The sequence below is a fragment of the Onychostoma macrolepis genome, chromosome 05, assembly GCF_012432095.1.
Source record: "Onychostoma macrolepis isolate SWU-2019 chromosome 05, ASM1243209v1, whole genome shotgun sequence".
In the NCBI taxonomy this organism is placed as follows: domain Eukaryota; kingdom Metazoa; phylum Chordata; class Actinopteri; order Cypriniformes; family Cyprinidae; genus Onychostoma; species Onychostoma macrolepis.
The window spans coordinates 30,687,213-30,707,741 of NC_081159.1; the positions used below are offsets into that span (position 1 = coordinate 30,687,213).

General features: G+C 39.1%; 1 protein-coding gene across 2 annotated transcripts in view; it reads left to right on the top strand.

Moving 5' to 3' along the window:
- Window positions 1–20,529, top strand: part of zfpl1 (zinc finger protein-like 1) — a 64,674-nt gene that overhangs the window by 28,217 nt on the left and 15,928 nt on the right. For both annotated transcript variants that reach the window (XM_058775257.1, XM_058775256.1), the window contains exons 4-5: window positions 6,120–6,313; window positions 7,243–7,318. In XM_058775257.1, coding sequence (XP_058631240.1) covers window positions 6,120–6,313; window positions 7,243–7,318 — 270 coding nt within the window. The remainder of the gene's footprint in view (window positions 1–6,119; window positions 6,314–7,242; window positions 7,319–20,529) is intronic.

Sequence of the window (20,529 nt, forward strand, 5' to 3'; positions counted from 1 at the left end):
ATTACAGACCAAGTGGACCGATAACCGATATATTATGTCTGATGTAAAAATGAAAATTAATGTCAAAATTAGAATAACAAGGGCTCTGACAAAAACTGCCTTCCCTGGTGTTGATTGCACTTCTTACTCTTGTCTTCCTCCATGCATCCATCTACAATAAGGGTAATATAAAGAGAGAGTTAAAAGTGGGGCCACTGCATGCTTCATGATTAAGCCTATGAATACTGTACTACAGCTAAACAGCTTGGGGAAATGTAAGTATTTGGCTTCAATAATTTACATGTTAGAAATGTATGTGTAATAGCATAACCTCTCATAATTATAATATAATAAGTGTAAATAATTTAATTGTCTTCATAGCTCCATTGTAGAAGTTGTGAAGAAGACTGCAACTATTTTAATTAAACTATAACACTAATAGCCTGTTATAGGCACACTTGGTTCAATAGCCTATTGAAATGTCACAATTTATGTCGTCCTAATCTTGGCCAATGTGACAGTAATTTAAATTAGTTTTAATTTACAGTGCAGTGCAAATGAAGCCATAAAACATTAATTTCAGTTATCTTTTAATCAAATGAGAGTTAAACCTCAATTTTTTGGCAAACAAATGGGTTTACCATTAAAATTAAAACATGGAAGAAATAGCGTATTGTGTAATTATTCTTTTAAACAAAAGTTGTTGTTGTTGTAGTAGTAGTAGATAAACCGAACATTTATTTTGACGGGTTGCCATGAGGACCTCTTAAGTTTCTGTATAGCCTATGTCAGGGCTATTCAATTGGCGGCCCGCGGGCCAAATGCGGCCCGCCAATCATCTTCATCCGGCCCGAGGAAGAGTAAGCAGGTTGCACATTCGCCTTGAATTGTTCTTGCACTAATTAGTTTGTCCACAAGGTGGCAACTCTGGCTCGGGCCAGCCAAAAATAAACAATCTGCCAGAGACCGCAACATGGCAGTTTTGACAAGTGTTTATGTGAGGGAGTTATGAGATCCACAATTCTAACGTTAGTTTAAACAAGTTTAAAGACAGTGTTATCGGTCATAACTTCTGGCAAGAAATAGCGCCGACACTGACCTAAGATTATCAAAGCAGGAAGTATAGTTTGAAAATCTGCACGTTTGGCTGTACTCATAAGCTGAGCCGCTTCAGACAAGCGCACCAGCGCTTCAATGGACAAAACCACACACGATGTAAAAATACATGGTTTTGGTGAGTCTTAAATCAGTTATAAAATCCTAAATGACTGTAAAGAGTTGGGAGAAAATTGGATGTGTGTCTCATCCGCGTCATGTGCATCAGGTTTTATTAAAGAAACAGCGCTGTTTTTAAAGTGAAACCTGCTGCAGTCTGTGATTGATGTGAATCAAAGAACTAAAGAAAAAGAGAAAATCACTTGACTGCTCTGCTTGCGGATTAACTTTTGTAGCTTGAATAATCAATATAGCTTATGCATACAATTTATAGTTTATGTGAAGATTGTTTTAAGTTCACTTATAAAAAGTTGTTATATTGTTCAAAGCCTATTAAATGTTAAAAAATAATCATAACATTTCAATTATACTGTAATATTAAATGGCTATAATTAATGGCTAAAATTAAAGGGAAAAAATGGATTTAATAGAGACAACGGTAACATTATTTGTATCAATGATACTTCTCCATTAACAATAGGCTAGTAAAAAGATGCAATTAAACACAATTTAAAATATACCATCTTTGTTGTTTCTATATTAATTTGGAAGTTCAGTGTGAAAATATTACAACACAATTATATGACTAGTCACATTTAGTCACATTTTTAAAATTAATTACAGAAATGCGTGATTACTTTTTTTTTATTGAATGGCAGACAGCACTAATGTTAACCTTTTATAGATGCTACTGTTGGTAATATTAGTTAATTTTACTGCTGAATGCATTTAAATTTAATTTCCAATTTTATAGGCCCCCCAGAAAAAGATCGCGACGGCCCCCCACCCCCTTGGCCCCCTTCAAATGTTAAATTCGATAATCCGGCCCTCAAATGAAGTTAATTGAATAGCCCTGGCCTATGTGTATGATGTGACGATCATTTTACTCAAATGAAACGGTCAAATGCTCAAGAAGTAACTCTCAGAGAAGTTCTGGGGATGTTGTTCATGTATTTATGTCCTCATTTAGTGAGACGGCAGATGCTGAAAACACCGCGAGCGTCGCGCACTTCAGTGTGTGTGTGTGTACTAATCAAAACCGCGCATCTGTGCCATTCACATATACAGAGACACGCAGAGCATGCAGAATTCATATTTAAGTAAGTCTTTTTGCAGCTTAATATTTACAGATATTAGTCGATTTAAGTGTACTGACCTACTTTTGATTAATTAATCCAAACTTTTACGAAATCCGTGACTCCGCGTTATACAGTAAATTCCCTTTATACGACAGGATTCCGCGATTCTGTCTGCGTTTTCCCCATCGTGGAAACCATAAATAGATAATATTGAGGTGTTTTGCAACTTCAGTGTAGTGGATTGTGATTTATTGCAACTTCAGCAACGTCTGCTGAAGCGTGATGATCACTGAAACTGTAGCAAGTTCTTTCGGTGTGAGAGTGCCTTAGTCTTCCACATTGATTGGTCTGACTCGTGACTCCCAACAAATCAGATGCGCGGTGGGCGGAGACTGCTCTAGGCCACAGAGTGGTGAGTTCTGACAGCTGCGTCAGAGCCAAATAGCGCGATTCTAAATTAAATAATTTTATCGGCACATCAGTTTGAAAATGACCGATACCGATAATCATAAAAATGCTTAATATCAGCGCCGATAATCAGTCGACCCCTAGTCCTGTGGTCTGATGAGACCAAGATATACTTGTTTGGCTCAGATGGTGTCCAGCATGTGTGGTGACGCTCTGGTGAGGAGTACAAAGAAAATTGTGTCTTGCATGGTGGTGGTAGCATCATGGTCTGGGGCTGCATGAGTGCTGCTGGTACTGGGGAGCTGTGGTTCATTTAGGGCAACATGGATTCCAACATGTACTGTGACATTCTGAAGTATCTGAAGTGACATCCCTTCAGAAACTTGGCTGAACGGCAGTTTTCCAACATAATAATGACCCAGGGCTCGCAAAATCGCTAGCCCGACGTCCCGGGGCTATTGTGTTTTCCAGTCGGGCTGCCAAAGTGTATCACTGCCTGCTTTGTGTACAGCGTTTCCTGGGGAAACCGCAATATTTCAGCGCTCCTAAAGCGCCACCTCGTGGCAGAGAATGAATTTGCATTTCCAATAAGCCTTTCTTACTGTTTATGGTCAGATCAATGCAGATATCAACTCATGTTTTTACGCAACAAACACATAGAGTTGTAAATGAGAAAGAAGTTGATGTGCCTTCTAAAAATCTAAACAATTAAGACAGTAATATTTATACGTTTTAAATTAACAATTTATATGTTTGATTGATCCCTTTTCATAAAAACGGCCTATAGCCTGAAACGCTGTTGTATAAGATTTTTGTTTTTGTGGAAACCTGTATCTGAACTGTAAATCATGTAATTTTATGGCTCAAAACTGTATGTTACCATAGACATTGTCCAACCCCGCTCATTCTGTGTTCATTTTACTTGTGCAGCTCTTAAAATGGGTCATAAATAGAGTTGCACGATACACCGGTACCGGAATACCCACGGTGCCATTGCATTTTTTAAACTGTAGTATCGTCCATACGGTACCATAAGATATGTTGTATGCACGGCAAGAACACTGTTTAAAACGTTCATTTGAACATTCATGCCAGCAGAAACATTACAAGTTGATTGCCAAATGTCTTTCTGCTGTGCTCTGTGTATACGCATTATATGGTATTGAGTGTTTCCCGATGCTTCAGTTCAGTTTGCAATGAAAAGTCGCACTTGCACGTCGTTGTTCATGCTGCAGTTTATCAGAAGAAAGGGTCTGATTCAGACCATCTTATGTCATTTTAAAAAACAGCAGCTCAAGCATCACTTATTCAACATCATAATATCTTACAAGAAAGTATTCTCACAGTTTAATTAATTTGACCACTTCTAGAACAGGTGTAATAGTTCGTTTCTGGAAGCATCTTGCGATCACGAACGCAAATCCATTCATCAGCATAGCGGCTTTGCACTTAGTTCTTATCAGTCATTATATATATATATTTTTAAATTAATTTATAATGTTATGTTTTAATATACATGCTGCTAACTCGGAAATTTCAAGATACGCGAGCAAAAAAAATGCTCCTGACAGTTCGGCAATACGACACGAGCAAGAGTGCTGTTTTTGTTTCGTTTGTTCGAATCCAAATCCGCGTTGGTTTGGGCGAATCACTGATTCACTGAGCCATTCATAAAAACAGTCATTTGATTCGCTCCTGAAGGATTCAGCCGTTTTGAAAGAATCGTTTGAATGACTCAGTGATTCAATCACGAACTTCTGCCACCTGCTGGCCGTTTTTAAGTTTCCCATCTAAAAGTAGGCATATTACATTATTTTCCAACATATTTCTATATTCAGAATTTAGTATTTAAAACACTAATCTCATAACATTATTTATGCAATTATGTATAAATGCCACATCTAAATGTCACTTCATGCAGCTTCTGTGCAGTGCTGAGATGAGTTTTGTTTAGATTATTTCATGGAAAACAATAGCCAGTCATTCATTCACATGAAGTATTCAGAGAATAATATTGTCTGTTTTCACTTACATCTATTTATTTATTAAATTTTGATTCATTTTGTAGAATTGAATTTTAAATTAACACAATACTGCATAGTATCGTGATACTACTTGGTATCGTGATACTTCAGCTGGTATAGTATCGTAAGACATTTTTATGGTATCGTGACAACCCTAGTCATAAATTAAATATATATATTTGTGTATTGAAAATATTTTTGATTGACATTTAAACTCCTATCTGATTTTCTATATTACATAAATAAATAAATAAAAGAAAAGAAAAGAAAATAGTAATTTTTTAATTCGGGCTAGTTAATTAATTTTCGGGCTACCAAAATCTGAAGAGTACCTTCCCGAAGGGCTACCAGGGATTTTGAAATTTTGCGAGCCCCAAACACACCTCCAAGACGACAACTGCCTTGCTGATGAAGCTGAAGGTGATGGAGTGGCCAAGTATGTCTCCCTACTGAGCATCTGTGGGGCATCCTCAGACGGAAGGTGGAGAAGCACAATGTGTCTAACATCCAGCAACTCCGTGATGCCATTATGGAGGAGTGGAAGAGGATGCCAGCAACAAACTGTGCAGCTCTGGTGAATTCCATGCCCAGGAGGATTAAGGCAGTGCTAGATAACAATGGTGCCCCTACATAATATTGATACTTTGGACACAGTTTTGAAATGTTCACTTAGGGTGTACTCATTTTTGTTGCCAGTTATTTGGACAGTAATGGCTATATGTTGAGTTATATTTAGAGCACAGTAAATTTGTACTTCTATACAAGCTGCACACTGACTACTCTAAAATATATCCAAGTTTCATTTGAGTAGTATTGTCCCTTGAGAAGATATACTAAAATTGTTGCTGAAATGTGAGGGCTGTACTCACTTTTGTGAGATATTATAAAATAACACTAGCTTCTCTATTCTTTTTCTATTCTATCTGTTTTCTTTTTATTTATTGTATAATAAAAAAAAATGCTTGCTGTGTGCACTGCGTTAGGCTAACTGAGACTTGTCATAGGACTTGCATATCATTGCTCTTTTGTTGATTTTGATTGCTTCCATTGTCCTCATTTGTAAGTCGCTTTGAATAAAAGTGTCTGCTATGACTAAATGTAAATGTAAACTGTATTGTCCTATATCACATTTAAAAGTAGTTTCGTTTAAATAGTTTCTAAATAAATTCCGCACGCGCACAGAATTTTCACGTACAGTGGTTCAAACAACACTGTATTTGCTTGGTCCACACACAAACTGAACTGAAAGACCCATACCAAATATATTTGGTACAAATTTGTGTACCTTTACACCCCTAGCAGATTTTATTTATTTATGTATGCATGTATGTATGTATGTATGTATGCATGTATGTATGTAATTATTTATGTATTTATTTATTTATCATTGCATTTAATTTATTTACCATGTCAGATTTATTCCACTGGTCATGTTTGAATGAGCTCGCCTCCCGTCAACCCCTCTACACGGCACCTGCTGGGTACCAGTGCCCAACATGCCAGGGTCCTGTGTTCCCACCCCCAAACCTGGCCAGTCCTGTTGCAGACATGCTGAGAGAACAACTGTCCTCTGTCAACTGGGCCAGAGCAGGACTAGGCCTTCCGCTGGTGAGGGAGAATGATTATATGGTTTTGGTACACTTGTCAGAACTAGACACAGACACGCGCACACACACACACACACACACACACACACACACTCCTCCTTTATCAATACTATTTTCCATGTCTGAGTTAAATAGTAATACGTTAGTAAACTAGATGAGTGAAGTTTGTGAACAAACTTTGAAGTTGGCTTGAGAAAGCCTAGCTTGAAAGTTTGAACCAGTTGAAAATGCTTGACGTTTGAAAGTTTAAATAGGCCGATTAGATAGATATTGATAGCTATACAAAAGATTATACTCCACAAAAGTTTTGATCATTTAAAGATAATCATAAGTTAGAAAAGATCAGATATAGCAACTCGAGTCAGATCATTCTGAAGGTCTGACCCGAGTTTGCTGGCTGCAGCTTGAAAGCTCTAGGAGGAGATACATTTTAAAATTTTGTTTCAGAAGAAGAAGCAGCAGCTTAAATAGTAGATCAGTAAGTTGGCTTTCTCAAGCTGACTTAATAAAAAATTCCACAGATGTAAGACGTAAACAAAAAATAATAATGTATATTCTGTATATGGTAGCTTCCTTGGAGGGTGGATGCTTAGTCTAGATACCAAAACTGCACTTTTGGAGTTGGACAGTGAGGACTGCCTTATATCCAAATATTTTTAGAATTTTGAATTGAATTAGTTTAAAGTGTAATTAAAATCAGTTCAGTAGGATTGAGTGACCTGTCAAAATAATTAGACGGAAGAGGCCTATTGACACTGAATGGGATACAATACAATACAAATCAAATCTGATGATATAAAAATATTGACAGCAAAATTTTGAGCATATATACCTGCATGAATATGTTCAAGACATTTGTCTTTTGAAAATTAATTAACACTGATTTAGCCATTAATTTGCATTGATATATTATTACTTCTTTCTGTCTAGATTGAAGATCCACCAAAGAGCGAGGAAAGAACAACACATGACATTACTTGTTACTCTGAATGGTCGTCCTTTGAGAGTGAGTTTGTCATAATTGTAATTTACACTTTTAGCAGGGTTACCATGTGTCTTGGAAATCTCTTCGAAAGTCTTCGATATTACAATTTATTGTTATTTTTGTTTGCTTATTAAAGACTAGACAATGGAAAATAGTTGATTATACCCTTAAAAGAGACTGTATATGATGAGTCATATTAGCAAAAACAATGCATCACATCTTTCTAAACTTTTATTTCAGGAGCATACACATACACGGTGTATATTTAAGTACCTTGAACCATGAAACTTTCAAGTACCAAAACCCTGTACTTGAATTAATATAATAGTCAAATGTTCAACAAAATGAGAATATAAAATAAAGTGCTATGTTACTTTGCATAGCTTTTTAGTCATGTTTGGTCATGTTTTCCCGGCAGTTGGGATTCAAAACGTGAAGGTGCAGAAGGAATTCTGGAAGAGATTTGATCCTCTTCCTCCGTCATGGTTTTGCTTTCTCGCGCTGGCTTGAAACGTATATGACGTCATCTAATGCAGCGGCACTGCGCACGCTGAATGATCATTGTATGTAGCGAGAGCTACAGAGAGCAGACAGCTCCGCATGCTTTCGAATCGCTCTCGCAGTACTTTGATGTCATATGCTGATCGTCTGCGAGGTGCTGCTACAAGTCAAACACACCTATACATTTCGCCCTCTGTTGGAATTACAAAGTGCTAACTTCTCCACACCACCTCTTAGGAAAAATAAAATAATGAAATAAAAATAGATTCTGAGGTAAACCAATCGATTTTTAAATAGTTTTAAAAAGAATCGCGATAGTTAGGTGAATTGATTTTTTTTTTTCTCCCACCCCTACTGAGTATGTTAACCCTGAAATGAGGGAAACTCTGGGTTTTCCGTTTTAAAATGGGAGGTTTGTTAAACCCGAGAAAGCAGGGTGGTAAATTACTCTGTGAACCTAACCTGGTCAGGAGCAGGTTTTCTTCAGTAAACCCAGTTTCTTACGGTCTCTTCCCCCTTTTTAAAGCATAAGCAATGTTTAAATACCCCATTCATTGATTCGCGCTGCAAAAATGTATTTTTGTCTTATTTCAAGTACAAATATCTAAAAAATTCTGTAGTCAAGATGCATTTTCTATAGATAAAAAAATTATATAAGATGTAGGCTTTGATACATAAATATAATTTAATTTAGCTCAAAGGGAATCATTTATGATTTTATAGGGAATTTGAACAGAATCACTGTTTTGCGGCTGATCACTGAGTCGGCAGCGATTCACTGAACGAGCCGTATAACATTAATTCTGCACTGGATATTAAAATCCAAAATATAGTGAAAACACTATTAATAAGCACAGTAACAAAATCGGCAGATTAAGACATTTAACTTGTAAGCACAAAACACAAGATACTTCTCTTTTAAATATAAATACGACTTTATTTATATAAACCTAAGACATAAACTAATCTAACACATGAACACAAGCATTCACACATTGCAGAAAGAGAGAAAGGATGAGTTTAGAGAATGAGAAAGTGAAATCCCAAGTTTATAGCAATATGTGCTATCACATAGACCTGAACAAACCATCAATCACTTAATTAACCCTCGCGTTGAGTTTCTCAATGAGGCTAAATTTTATATTAAATGCACCAGTTCAGTTAGACCTGAAGGTTACTTGCTTGCGTTGCCTTTGTGTTACAAGGATTCCCTTCTGTCGTCGTCGTTGCAGGAAAGGGGTTTTCCCGAGTTGGTGATTGGCTGGAAGTTCAGTAGTCTTTGAAGTGATGTCTTGGGAAGCCAATGGTTGGGCGTTGGCTGAGGATGGTCTTGGAGTCAGTTGCTGGTTGAAGTTTGAAGCGGGTCCAGTCTGAGCTGGACTTTGCGGCAAACTTAACTTTTGAACACGAGACTCAACGGAAAGAAAAGAAACTAAAGTAAAAGAATAAAATGAGTAACGAGACTAGGTGGTTTTTCTTCTCATCGTGGTGTTAAGTAGCAACTGGCATGTAGGCCAGAGCACGCTCAAAGAGCGCTAAAAAAAACAGCGTCAAAACGCGGTGGCGAGAAGAAGAAGAAAAGGGGTGAGAAGGGGAAGGGACGAGAGAGGAAGATTTGATGCTGTCCTGAGGTTTTAAACTCTGCTTTTTGGACACATCCCATCTGATGTCTTGACCAATTAGATAGGCTATTATCTTAGCTAGGGTTGTTCCTTCCATCATAAATCAGCATGTTATCAGTCACATGGTCTGAAATTTACACACTCTTGCGAAGTATAATTTCGGATGTGATTTCTATAACCAGAATATGATACATTTGACACAGAATCAATTGGAAGAAACGTTTCAAGCTAGAATTGTCAAGCTCATACATACCAAACACGAATAAACCTTAAAGTCATTCAATAGTTATTAAAAAGACATACATAATATGTGCTTAAAACATGATAATCTAATGTGTGGGTTACATACATAATATAGTGTTATGCCTAGAAATGTCCTTTTAGGATGATTTTACGTGCATATGAAAAAGAAAGTCTCTGTGTATTTCTGTGGAGACCAAAAGACATGTTCTTTGGACAAAGGAATTTCAGTCTCAGTCTTTGTCTTGTATGTGTGGGGGAAAAGTCAATCTAAAGAAGCTTGTGATTTCTCTTGTGGAACACATGTGATGGCCATTTCTTTGACCATTAATCTTGACTATTTACCCCAAATTTGACGATCTCCTTCCTGCGTTGGACTTATAAGTGTTCTTTTGTCTTAATGTTGCAAACTGTTCTGTGAAAGAGGCTTGTTGGTAAGGCTTGCTCCAGACTCATGGCGCTTAGGAATGTGATTTATGGTGTCCTGTTTTCTTGGGCCTCTTCTGGAATTTCAGCTCCTCGTGTTTCGATGTTCTGATCGAATCTTAGTTTTGTCTGACTCGTTCTGATGCTACAAAGATATTTAGTCTTGTTGGGGAAACAAGTGCATTTAAATGCATTTTATGTAAAACATATAAAACTGTCCGCTATAAGGTAAGAAAAATCATCTTCATGCAAATGGAAACAATAATATTTTTAATTTCTTACTCCATTAGCAGATAATTTGCTAAATAAGAAAAATGCACTTAAATTAGCCCCCCAGAAACAAGACTAGTTACCTTTTATATGTCTTTTTTTTTAATGTAGAAAATGCATCTTGATTTAAGAATCTTTATATATTTTGACTGGTAACAAGAAGACAAACATTCTAAGTAAGAAAAGCATTTTTGCAGTGCAGGTACATTCATTCATTGCACATATTTTCATCATCCAGACACGGTCAAAGTGACAGAAATGACATCTCCTTTTAGGGAGGTAATATGGTTATATGGTTTTTGCCATATTCACATGCATATTTTATTTGAGTGGTACCATTTTAAATGGTAGTTTTCTTTGAAACATCGGAGATGCAGAGCACATTAGTAAGGCCGCTGTATGCAGACCGATAAGGAAAGTGTGCATTGCTCTCATGCTCTTTCTGAGAATTATTTTCCTGGGCACAAATCCGTCAAAGAGGAGTTTCACTGGACTGTAGGTCAGTGGTGTAGAAATAGGTTTAAATGAGGCTAATCTGATAAATGATGTTCACTTGATAACATCTTGCTGCGACCTCTGGAAGTAACCCAATAATTAGAATTTCCTTCAGGATTTCCAGTGTGGTTGGATGCATTGATGAGGACATGCATATTCCCATCATCGCACCTTCTGAAAATGAATCGGATTAATATATGGAAGGGAAGGATGCCAGATGGAGGGGTAGTGCGAGATATATGCTGTAGCCACCACCATAGCTGTTAAATAAACACAAATGATTCACAATTTATTAGGTCATCTTTATTTCCTACAAATACAAAAGCAACAGTTATTCTTTTTCCTTTTGGATTTTAAAATTCGTCCAGTACTTGACCATCTTCACTTTATCTGTCAGTGGTGCCGGTGCAGGTTCTCCCTCCATTTTGCAAACCTCTGCCTTCTTGATGTCGACTGAGTACAAGTCAGTTGTTTATTTCATTACTCTAATTGAGAAATGTAACAGGTTGGATTAGAGAATATTTAATTAGCCTATGTGAAAAGAGCGTTAGACTATGTGGAAAAATCTGCTGCACGTTGAAATAGACACTGCATGATATTTAATGTCAAATGTTTGTAAAGTCATGTAGCCTACACTTTGATTGAATTGTTTTTATACTTAAGTTTTTTAGCTGCTGCCACATTTATTTATTTATTTTTTGCAGTGGGATACCATGAAAATGAATATTAGTTCAGTAATTTACTGTTTTCACCACTGATATTATAACTGTGATTAAGAATTAAAGTTACGTATTGACTCGTACCCGCATACATATTAAGTATGTGGTAGTCTTTTTGTCGGGTGCTGTTGCTATGTTGAATCATAATTTCGGCTGCTCCATTGATCATGACTTCTCATACACGCTAAACTCAGAGTCAACCTACTCAGAGTGGATTGAACTAACTCAGTTCAGCTGTTCTGAAACCAAAAACTCAGAATTTCCCATCTCAGGTCAACTCAGAGTTGGTTGAACCTCCCTATTGAAAAGGGCCCTTGGAGTGAGGCTCAGATAGTTTATCAGTTAGTTGTGCCAGAAGGCTCAACATCCTTTTTTTTTTCTTAAAAAAAAATTAATTGTGAAAAAGTAGACTTTGATAACACAAATATATATTCAAATGAAATACCTAATAAAAAAGTAATTATTTTTGAAAACACTTTTCTCAGCAACAATAGATCAGCACAACTTTGTTTAAATATAAGGCTATACAACCATCTAATGGTTATAATATGGTATTACATTTGATTTCCTTTCAACTAAAAAGAAGTAATCTACCTATTTTTAACTAAAACATGCTTCATTAACTGAAAAAAATCAAATAAAATTAATTTTCATTAATTTATCACACGACCAAATATAAAATTTGATCTAAATCAAGCAATCCATTTAAAACAGGGGTGTCAAAACATGTTTCTGGAGGGCCGCTATTGTCACAGATCGACCAGGCTCATCCACCACCCAATCACAGTGCACACCGTCACCTGAGTATTAACTGCACTCACCTGTTTGGAATTATCACTCTCATCATGACTCCTTAAGCACACACCTCACTTCACTCAGTGTCCGGTCTCGTTTCTACGAAGTGGACTCACTCTTATGCCTTTCAAGCGCTATTCAGAAATACTTACCTTGTGTACTCACCTATCTCCAGTCTCCATTCCACGATCTCCTGCGAAACAAGATTAATCCCCATCAATCCACGAACTGTTCCATTGCCCTTGATACTCACCTGCCATTACCATCTGCCTCAGTTGCTGTAAATAAAGGGGCGAGCGCTCCAGTGGGCCGAGACCATCTGGTCACAAGCTGGTACTATAACCCTCTCTTTTGATAATTTTGTTGCCCATTTTCAAGAAGTCTTTGGCAGACCAGCAGGCGATTCCTCTGTCAGCGAACAACTCTACCATCTCCGCTCGCTCACTCCTCACCACCTACTGGCAGGGATTAGAGCCGAGAGTGCGGCTTCAGCTCGCTGCCTATGACGACTCCTATGGTCTGGAACGTTTTATACAGCTGTCCATCCGATGTGCCACCCGTATGCAGTCTTGTATTGAAGAACATCAACTGTCATCTTCCACTCCACTCCTTCGCCGGCCAGACGCCATCAGCCCTCCAGAACCAGGTCATGAGCCTATGCAGGTGGATAGTACTCGACTCTCTTCATCGGAACGGCAGAGACGGCTGACCCAGGGCTTATGTTTGTACTGTGGAGCTGGTGGGCATGTGATCGCCGCATGCCCAATTCGTCCACCAAGACCCGTGGTGAGTGTCATTAAGCCATCAATAATCAATATGCACTCCCTCACCTCTATTGTGAAGCTTACTGCCTCCGGTATCTCCCTTTCAGTACACACCCTCCTTGACTCGGGGTCAGCCGGGAACTTCATCAACGGGAATCTCTGCCGCCAGTTCAAGCTCCCGACTACTACCACCAAAACCACCTACCAGGTCCAATCGGTAACTGGTAGACCACTCAGCCGAAAACATGTGCCACAGCGTTGGACCTCTTCACTTACAAGTGGGACAGTTACACGAGGAAACTCTCAGCAGCAGGGGACTCCAGCCAAACTCCATCCATGTGCCGCCTTCTCTCGCAAACTCAGCACGGCGGAATTAAATTACGACATCTGCAACAGGGAACTCCTGGCTATTAAGCTAGCCCTAGAGGAGTGGAGGCATTGGTTGGAGGCTGCACAACATTCCTTCATTGTTCTCACTGACCACAAAAATCTACAATATCTGCGAGACGCCAAGAGACTTAATCCTCGCCAGGCTCGATGGGCACTCTTTTTCACCAGATTCAATTTTACCATCTCCTATCGTCCAGGTCCCAAGAATGTTAAAGCAGATGCTCTCTCTCGCCTTGATGCTCCTGAAGAAGTCAGTGAGGAACCTGAACCCATCATCTCCAAGAAAATCTTCGTAAGCCCCATCCAATGGACCTCCAATCCAGCAACCTCCGCCAATGCTTCCACAGCCACTCCTCCGGGCTGTCCACAGGGGTTGCAGTATGTCACCAGAACACAACGCACTCCTCTGATTCACTCCGTTCACACTTCTCTGGGCACTGGCCACCCAGGGGCCAACAGCACCCCCTCGCTGCTGAAGGATCGCTTCTGGTGGCCTAATATGGCTAGGGATGTGAGAAGGTTCGTTCAAGGCTGTTCCGACTGTGCCATTGCCAAGAGACCGCACCACCTACCATCTGGCAAACTCCTTCCGCTGGCCGTTCCCAACCGCCCCTGGTCACACCAGAGGAGTTGACTTCATCACAGATCTGCCTTCCTTGGACGGTAACACATGTGTTCTAGTAGTCATTGATCGATTCTCTAAGTCCTGCTGACTTTTCCCCCTCAAGGGTCTGCCCACAGCTATGGAAACCGCTGAGATCATGTTTAACAACATCTTCAGATATTACTGGATTCCAGAAGACATTGTTTCAGACCGTGGCCCACAGTTTATCTCCAGAGTATGGAGGGCCTTTTTCTCACTCCTAGGTGTGACCATAAGCCTCTCGTCGAGATACCATCCTCAGTCTAATGGGCAGATTCAGATTCAGGAAATCGGACGTTTCCTGCGAACCTTCTGTCATGGCCACCAGAACTCTTGGAACCAGTTCCTAGGCTGGGCCGAGTATGCACAGAACTCGCGTTGCCAACCATCCACTGGACTCACTCCCTTCCAGTGCCTTCTCGGTTACCAGCCTTCCCTATTTCCATGGTCGGGGGAACCATCTGATGTCCCATCTGTCAATTACTGGTTCAGAGAGAGCGAGAGGGTTTGGGACGCAGCACATCATCAGCTTCAGCGGGCAGTGCGCAGAACCAAGACGACAGCAGACCTTCGTAGGGCTGAAACTCCGTCATACCATACCAAGAAAGTCTGGCTGTCCACCTGGGACATCAGGATGCGCCTGCCCTGCAAGAAGCTCAGTCCCAGATACGTTGGCCCCTTTACCATCATCAAGCAGATCAATCCAGTCACGTATCAACTTCAGCTTCCCTCACAGTACAAGATTCACTCTTCCTTCCATGTCTCACCTTATCATCCTTCCGTTTCTGTCTTCACAGAGCCTGGCCCGACAGAGGAAGCCCCTCTCCCATTAATCCAGGAGGACGGCGCCATCTATACAGTCAACGAGATTTTGGACTCCCGGCGCCGTGGTGGTCTCTTGGAATATCTTGTGGACTGGGAAGGCTATGGGCCAGATTTCACGTTGTTGGAAGCCTTTCACTCCACTCATCCAGATCGTCCTGGACCTCGAGGGAGAGGTAGACCACCACGACGTCGGGGTGGAGGGGGGACTGTCACAGATCGGCCAGGCTCATCCAGCACCCAATCACAGCGCACACCGTCACCTGAGTATTAACTGTACGCACCAGTTTGGAATCATCACTCTCATCAGGACTCCTTAAGCACACACCTCACTTCACTCAGTGTCCGGTCTCGTTTCTACAAAGTTGACTCACTCTTATGCCTTTCAAGCGCTATTCAGAGATACTTACCTTGTGTACTCTCCCTTTGTGTCTCCTCCAGTGTGTGTCTCTGCTTGACATGCTTGGAAAAAAAAGTAAGTCATTACTAACGAATTAGTAAAATGTGCACACATACTAAGTGAATATTTAAAAACCCTCTGCCTGTGCCCTCTAGGGCTCCGGCCCGAATATTAGCTATATGTAGTATAAATAGAAAAAGTTATAAATTGATTTTAATTTTAATGAGTTAAATAAGTATTTGACCCCTTCACAAAACATAACTTATACTTGGTGGCAAAACCATTGTTGTCAATCACAGAGGTCAGATGTTTCTTGTAGTTGGCCACCATCTCAGGAGGGATTTTGTCCCACACCTCTTTGCAGATCCTCTCCAAGTCATTAAGGTTTCGAGGCTGACATTTTGCAACTCGAACCTTCAGCTCCCTCCACAGATTTTCTATGGGATTAAGGTCTGGAGACTGGCTAGGCCACTCCAGAACCTTAATGTGCTGCTTCTTGAGCCACTCCTTTGTTGCCTTGGCCGTGTGTTTTGGGACATTGTCATCCTGGAATACCCATCCACAACCCATTTTCTATGCCCTAGCTGGCTTGTGGGGATGGCGTTCTTGGGGTCATAGGCAGCATTCCTCCTCCAAACACGGCGAATTGAGTTGATGCCAAAGAGCTCGATTGACCGTTATTTTGTTTTTTTTCCATTTGCGATTAATCGCACCAACTGTTGTCACCTTCTCACCAAGCTGCTTGGCGATGGTCTTGCAGCCCATTCCAGCCTTGTGTAGGTCTACAATCTTGTCCCTGACATCCATGAACAGCTCTTTGGTCCTGGCCATGGTGGAGAGTTTGGAATCTGATTGATTGATTGCTTCTGTGAACAGGTTGTCTTTTATACAGGTAACAAGCTGAGATTAGGAGCACTCCCTTTAAGAGAGTGCTCCTAATCTCAGCTCCTTACCTGTGTAAAAGACACCTGGGAGCCAGAAATCTTGATGATTGATAGGGGATCAAATACTTATTTGACTCATTAAAATGCAAATCAATTTATAACTTTTTTGAAATGCGTTTTTCCTGATTTGTTTTGTTATTATTCTGTCTCTCACTGTTCAAATAAATCTGTCTCTCACTGTTCAAATAAAAAGAGCTGATAAAATGTAAAAACTGTAACTTGAATGCAATGTAAGTCGCTTTGGATAAAAGCGTCTGCTAAATGCATAAATGTAAATGTAAATGTAAACCTACCATTAAAATTATAGACTAATCATTTGTTTGTCAGTGGGCAAACGTAAAAAAATCAGCAGGGGATCAAATAATTTTTTCCCCCACTGTATGTGAGAGACAGTATGTTTTTGATTCAGCCATTCAGATGAGCTTAGCCTGTATATTATGTTTCTTTTAGCTTTGCCTGGCTTTATTAAAAAGCCAAACTTGTAAGACAGTGGTTTCCAAATGACAAAACGTTTTCATGATTGTAAAACACTCATAGCATTGTCATAGTTGGGAAGATTTTGTTCATTTTAAAGTCAAATGCTTCAATCACTTTGAGAGTAAATTTAAGAGCTCCAACCCCTTTTCAGTGACCAAACTGAACAGTAAAAAGAAGGCTTTGCATTGATTTGTTCCTGGATTCAGACCTCCCTTTAGTTGTGATAGTGTCTCCACATCTCATTATTATTATTATTGTTATTATTATTGTTGTTGTTGTTATCCATAAGACGGTAATATATTACTATTATAATTTAGACGTGCCGGCATTCGATAATGCGATATCACGATAATGAATACAGGGTTATTCCTGCATAGAGAATTATGAGCCGGCCGCCTACGCCAAATTTTGTGCTGCCTCTGGTTGTCGACAAAATTCAGGCAGGCAGTCACATACAAGCGTCACTGAACATCCATTAGAGTTTTTAGTTCATATTTGGAAAAATACTAATATTTTTATACAAGTTTATTTGATATTTCTTTACACCGAATCATCATTTCTATTCATTTTCCACTGATTTATGCGATCTGATAAGCATTAACTCAAACTACGCGATCATCTCTGTATGAATGAATGAATGAATGAATGGCGGAGACGCAATGTTTCGTTTACTACCCGCACACCGAAGCACACGTGATGCTCGCGGTGATTTCAGGGTCTGCCGTCTCACTAAATGAGGACATAAATACATGAACAACATCTCCAGAACTGCTCTGATAGTCACTTCATGAGCATTTGACCGTTTCATGTGAGTAAATCTAGTGTCACACAGAACTGTAAAGGTATTCATGGCAACCCGTCAAAATAAAGGTTTGGTTTAACTTGCAGTACTGCTACTACTAAAATTAATACAATTTTTTAATAAAAAATATATTTAAGTAATGATCAAACAACATTTCTTCCTTGTTTTAATTTTAATAGTAAATCCCCTTTGTTTGCCTAAATAAATAGTTTTATTTTCAATAATTTAAAAACTATTAATTTTATAAAAAGTCATAGCTTGATTGTAATATTAGCTGTAATGCACCTGTTACCCTGTTGCGATTTACATTTCATGATGTAGTCTACCAGAATAATTCATGTAAGGTTGTAAGAAAATGTTTTGTGTTCTAGAAAGACACTTTACGTGGATAAATGTATATTGGATCAAAGTGATGTGGACCAGGAGACTATAAAGAGTGGATAAAGATTTTCAATTTCACAAAGTGTTTAACAACCTAATGTTATGTTTATTTTCACCTATACTACAAATGGGCTTTTAGTATATTTGTTGTTGTATTTAATTTTTTTTTTTTTTGTGAAATGTAACTTTATAATTGTTTTTTTTTTTTTTGGAACACGTGAGAGACACTCTGGATCAGTGGTTCTCAAACCTGTCCTGGACTACCCCCAGCCCTGCACATTTTGTATGTCTCCCTCATCTATCACACCTGATTCAACTCATCAGCTCATTAGTGGAGACTGCAAGACCTGAAGTGGGTGTGTCAGATATAGGGAGACATGTGCAGTGCTGGAGGTACTTCATGGAGAGCAGGGATCACCAAGTTCGGTCCTGGACGGCCGGTGTCCTGCAGAGTTTAGCTCTAACCCTAATCAAACACCTGAAGCAGCTAATCAAGGTCTTACTAGGCATACTTGAAACTTCCAGGCAGGTGTATTGAGGCAAGTTGGAGCTGAACTCTGCAGGACACCGGCCCTCCAAGATCAAGTTTGATGACCCCTGATGGAGAGGTTTGAAAACCACTACTCTGGACAAAAGCACACATTCACTCTCTGACAGCAGATGGTGCTAAACAGCAGACATGCAGCCATTACCATTTAATGAAATTAAAGTATTTTTTCAAGATATTTAAAAATGATTGCTGCATGGTTAAAAAATATACTACTCGTATAAAATTTCCTTTTTGAGAGGAAAAAAGAAGTCACGTAGGCTATACGTCATTTTTTTAATTAGGCTACATTCAGAAATAATGTAAGCTAAAATACTGGTAAATAAAGCAGAATGTTTAAAAAATATTATAAACACAGCTATAGGCTATTTTATTCAGTTAAAGGGGAACAGCGTCGCATGACAGACACAAGCCGCGATTAAGACAGTTGACTCCACTGTGATGTGACCCTGTCTCTCTCTCTCTCCCCCCCTCCCTCTCTCTCTCTCACACTCACACTCACACACACGACACGCAAAACTCAGCATTTGAAGTGTCAATAGCAAATACTTAAACTAATAACAAAACATACTTACAGTCGCTGATTCAGAAGCGCCAGATTGTCATAGCAAAGTCAGAATTACCTCCTTTCCTAGGTTTACGAAACTGTCGTCCATAAAATGCCTTGCACAAATTTGAACATCTGGGTTGTGCTTTTCTGTTGTAATTAATCTTAATGATTCCTAAATGCATCTACTTTTGGAAGGCCAAATAAAGTACTTTTGCTTTCGCCCAGAAACACAGCGTCTCCCTGACATGGCTGCATCAAAATATTTCCACATTGTGACGTAGACATGTGAGGGCGTGTTTGAATGAGCCGTTTTAGGGGGCCGTGGCAGAGTCTTAACTTTGATAAAGAATATCTCTTTGGTTTTGAGACTTTAGACTTTGCAACTTCAGGGATCTCATCTATGCACAATCTGCTTGTAACACTCCAAAGAGAAAGGAAAACTTGAAATCACATCATATGACCCCTTTAAAGCAAACCTGAAGCCTACCTCTTTCATTTGTGACGAATCCAAATGTTTCCATATTCAATAACTAGAGTAACTACTCACCTTAATGTTGTTCTAAAGGCTTATTACGACACTCACAAAAAAATATCCTGCTCGCACTTGTTAATTTAATGTCAGAGAATGGTGACTTTAGTTTGTTGTTTTTTTTTTTTTTTTTAATCGGATGCATATCTATCGTAAAATAATCATATGAATCTCGTGGCGTAGGCCTATATTCCAAGCATTCTGAATGTATACTGTAGGGTTTGGTGAGAAACAAAATCTTGTTGCAGTCCTGTGTGCGAGTGTGCAGCAGCTCACACCGTGCACAAGCGCATATCCTTTTTGAGATATCAATTATAATCCATTTTAATAAAACATAACAGTAGGCTATTTAATATCTGTTGTTCTCCGGTTGTCAGTCAGAATGACAGTTTTTGCATGAACATTATAAGCCTATATATACCCAAGCCAATGTATTATTCTTTCCTTTTTGTCAGTTTTTTAAATATTTATTTTGAAATTAATTAATTAATTAATTAATTGCTTAATTAAAAAAACAGACTTACTGGGTGAGCAGGGTAGGCTATGACAGACTTCATATCATACCCTGCCATGCCCAGCTGATGCAAAGAATAGAATTTATATCTACACAGAAGAAAGCCCTGACTAGGCTCTGTCCCGAGTTCTGTCGAGCTATTCATTAGTCTGTTTGTTTGATGAAAAAAAGATGAAATGTAGTTGCAGTAAAGTTAAGAATCCATAGAACTGCAGCAGTGGAGGACTATTATTCTGCCTCGCGAAACTGCGGAAGAACTGATGATGGTTTGATCTTTGGCTGACCAAACAGCAGAAAGGGGTGTCTAATTCCCACCCAATTGTAGAAATCAAATATTCAAGCTGTTTATTAATTTTTCTACCCCTGAACAAAAAAACTAAAAAGGAGCTGTTTTCTCATTT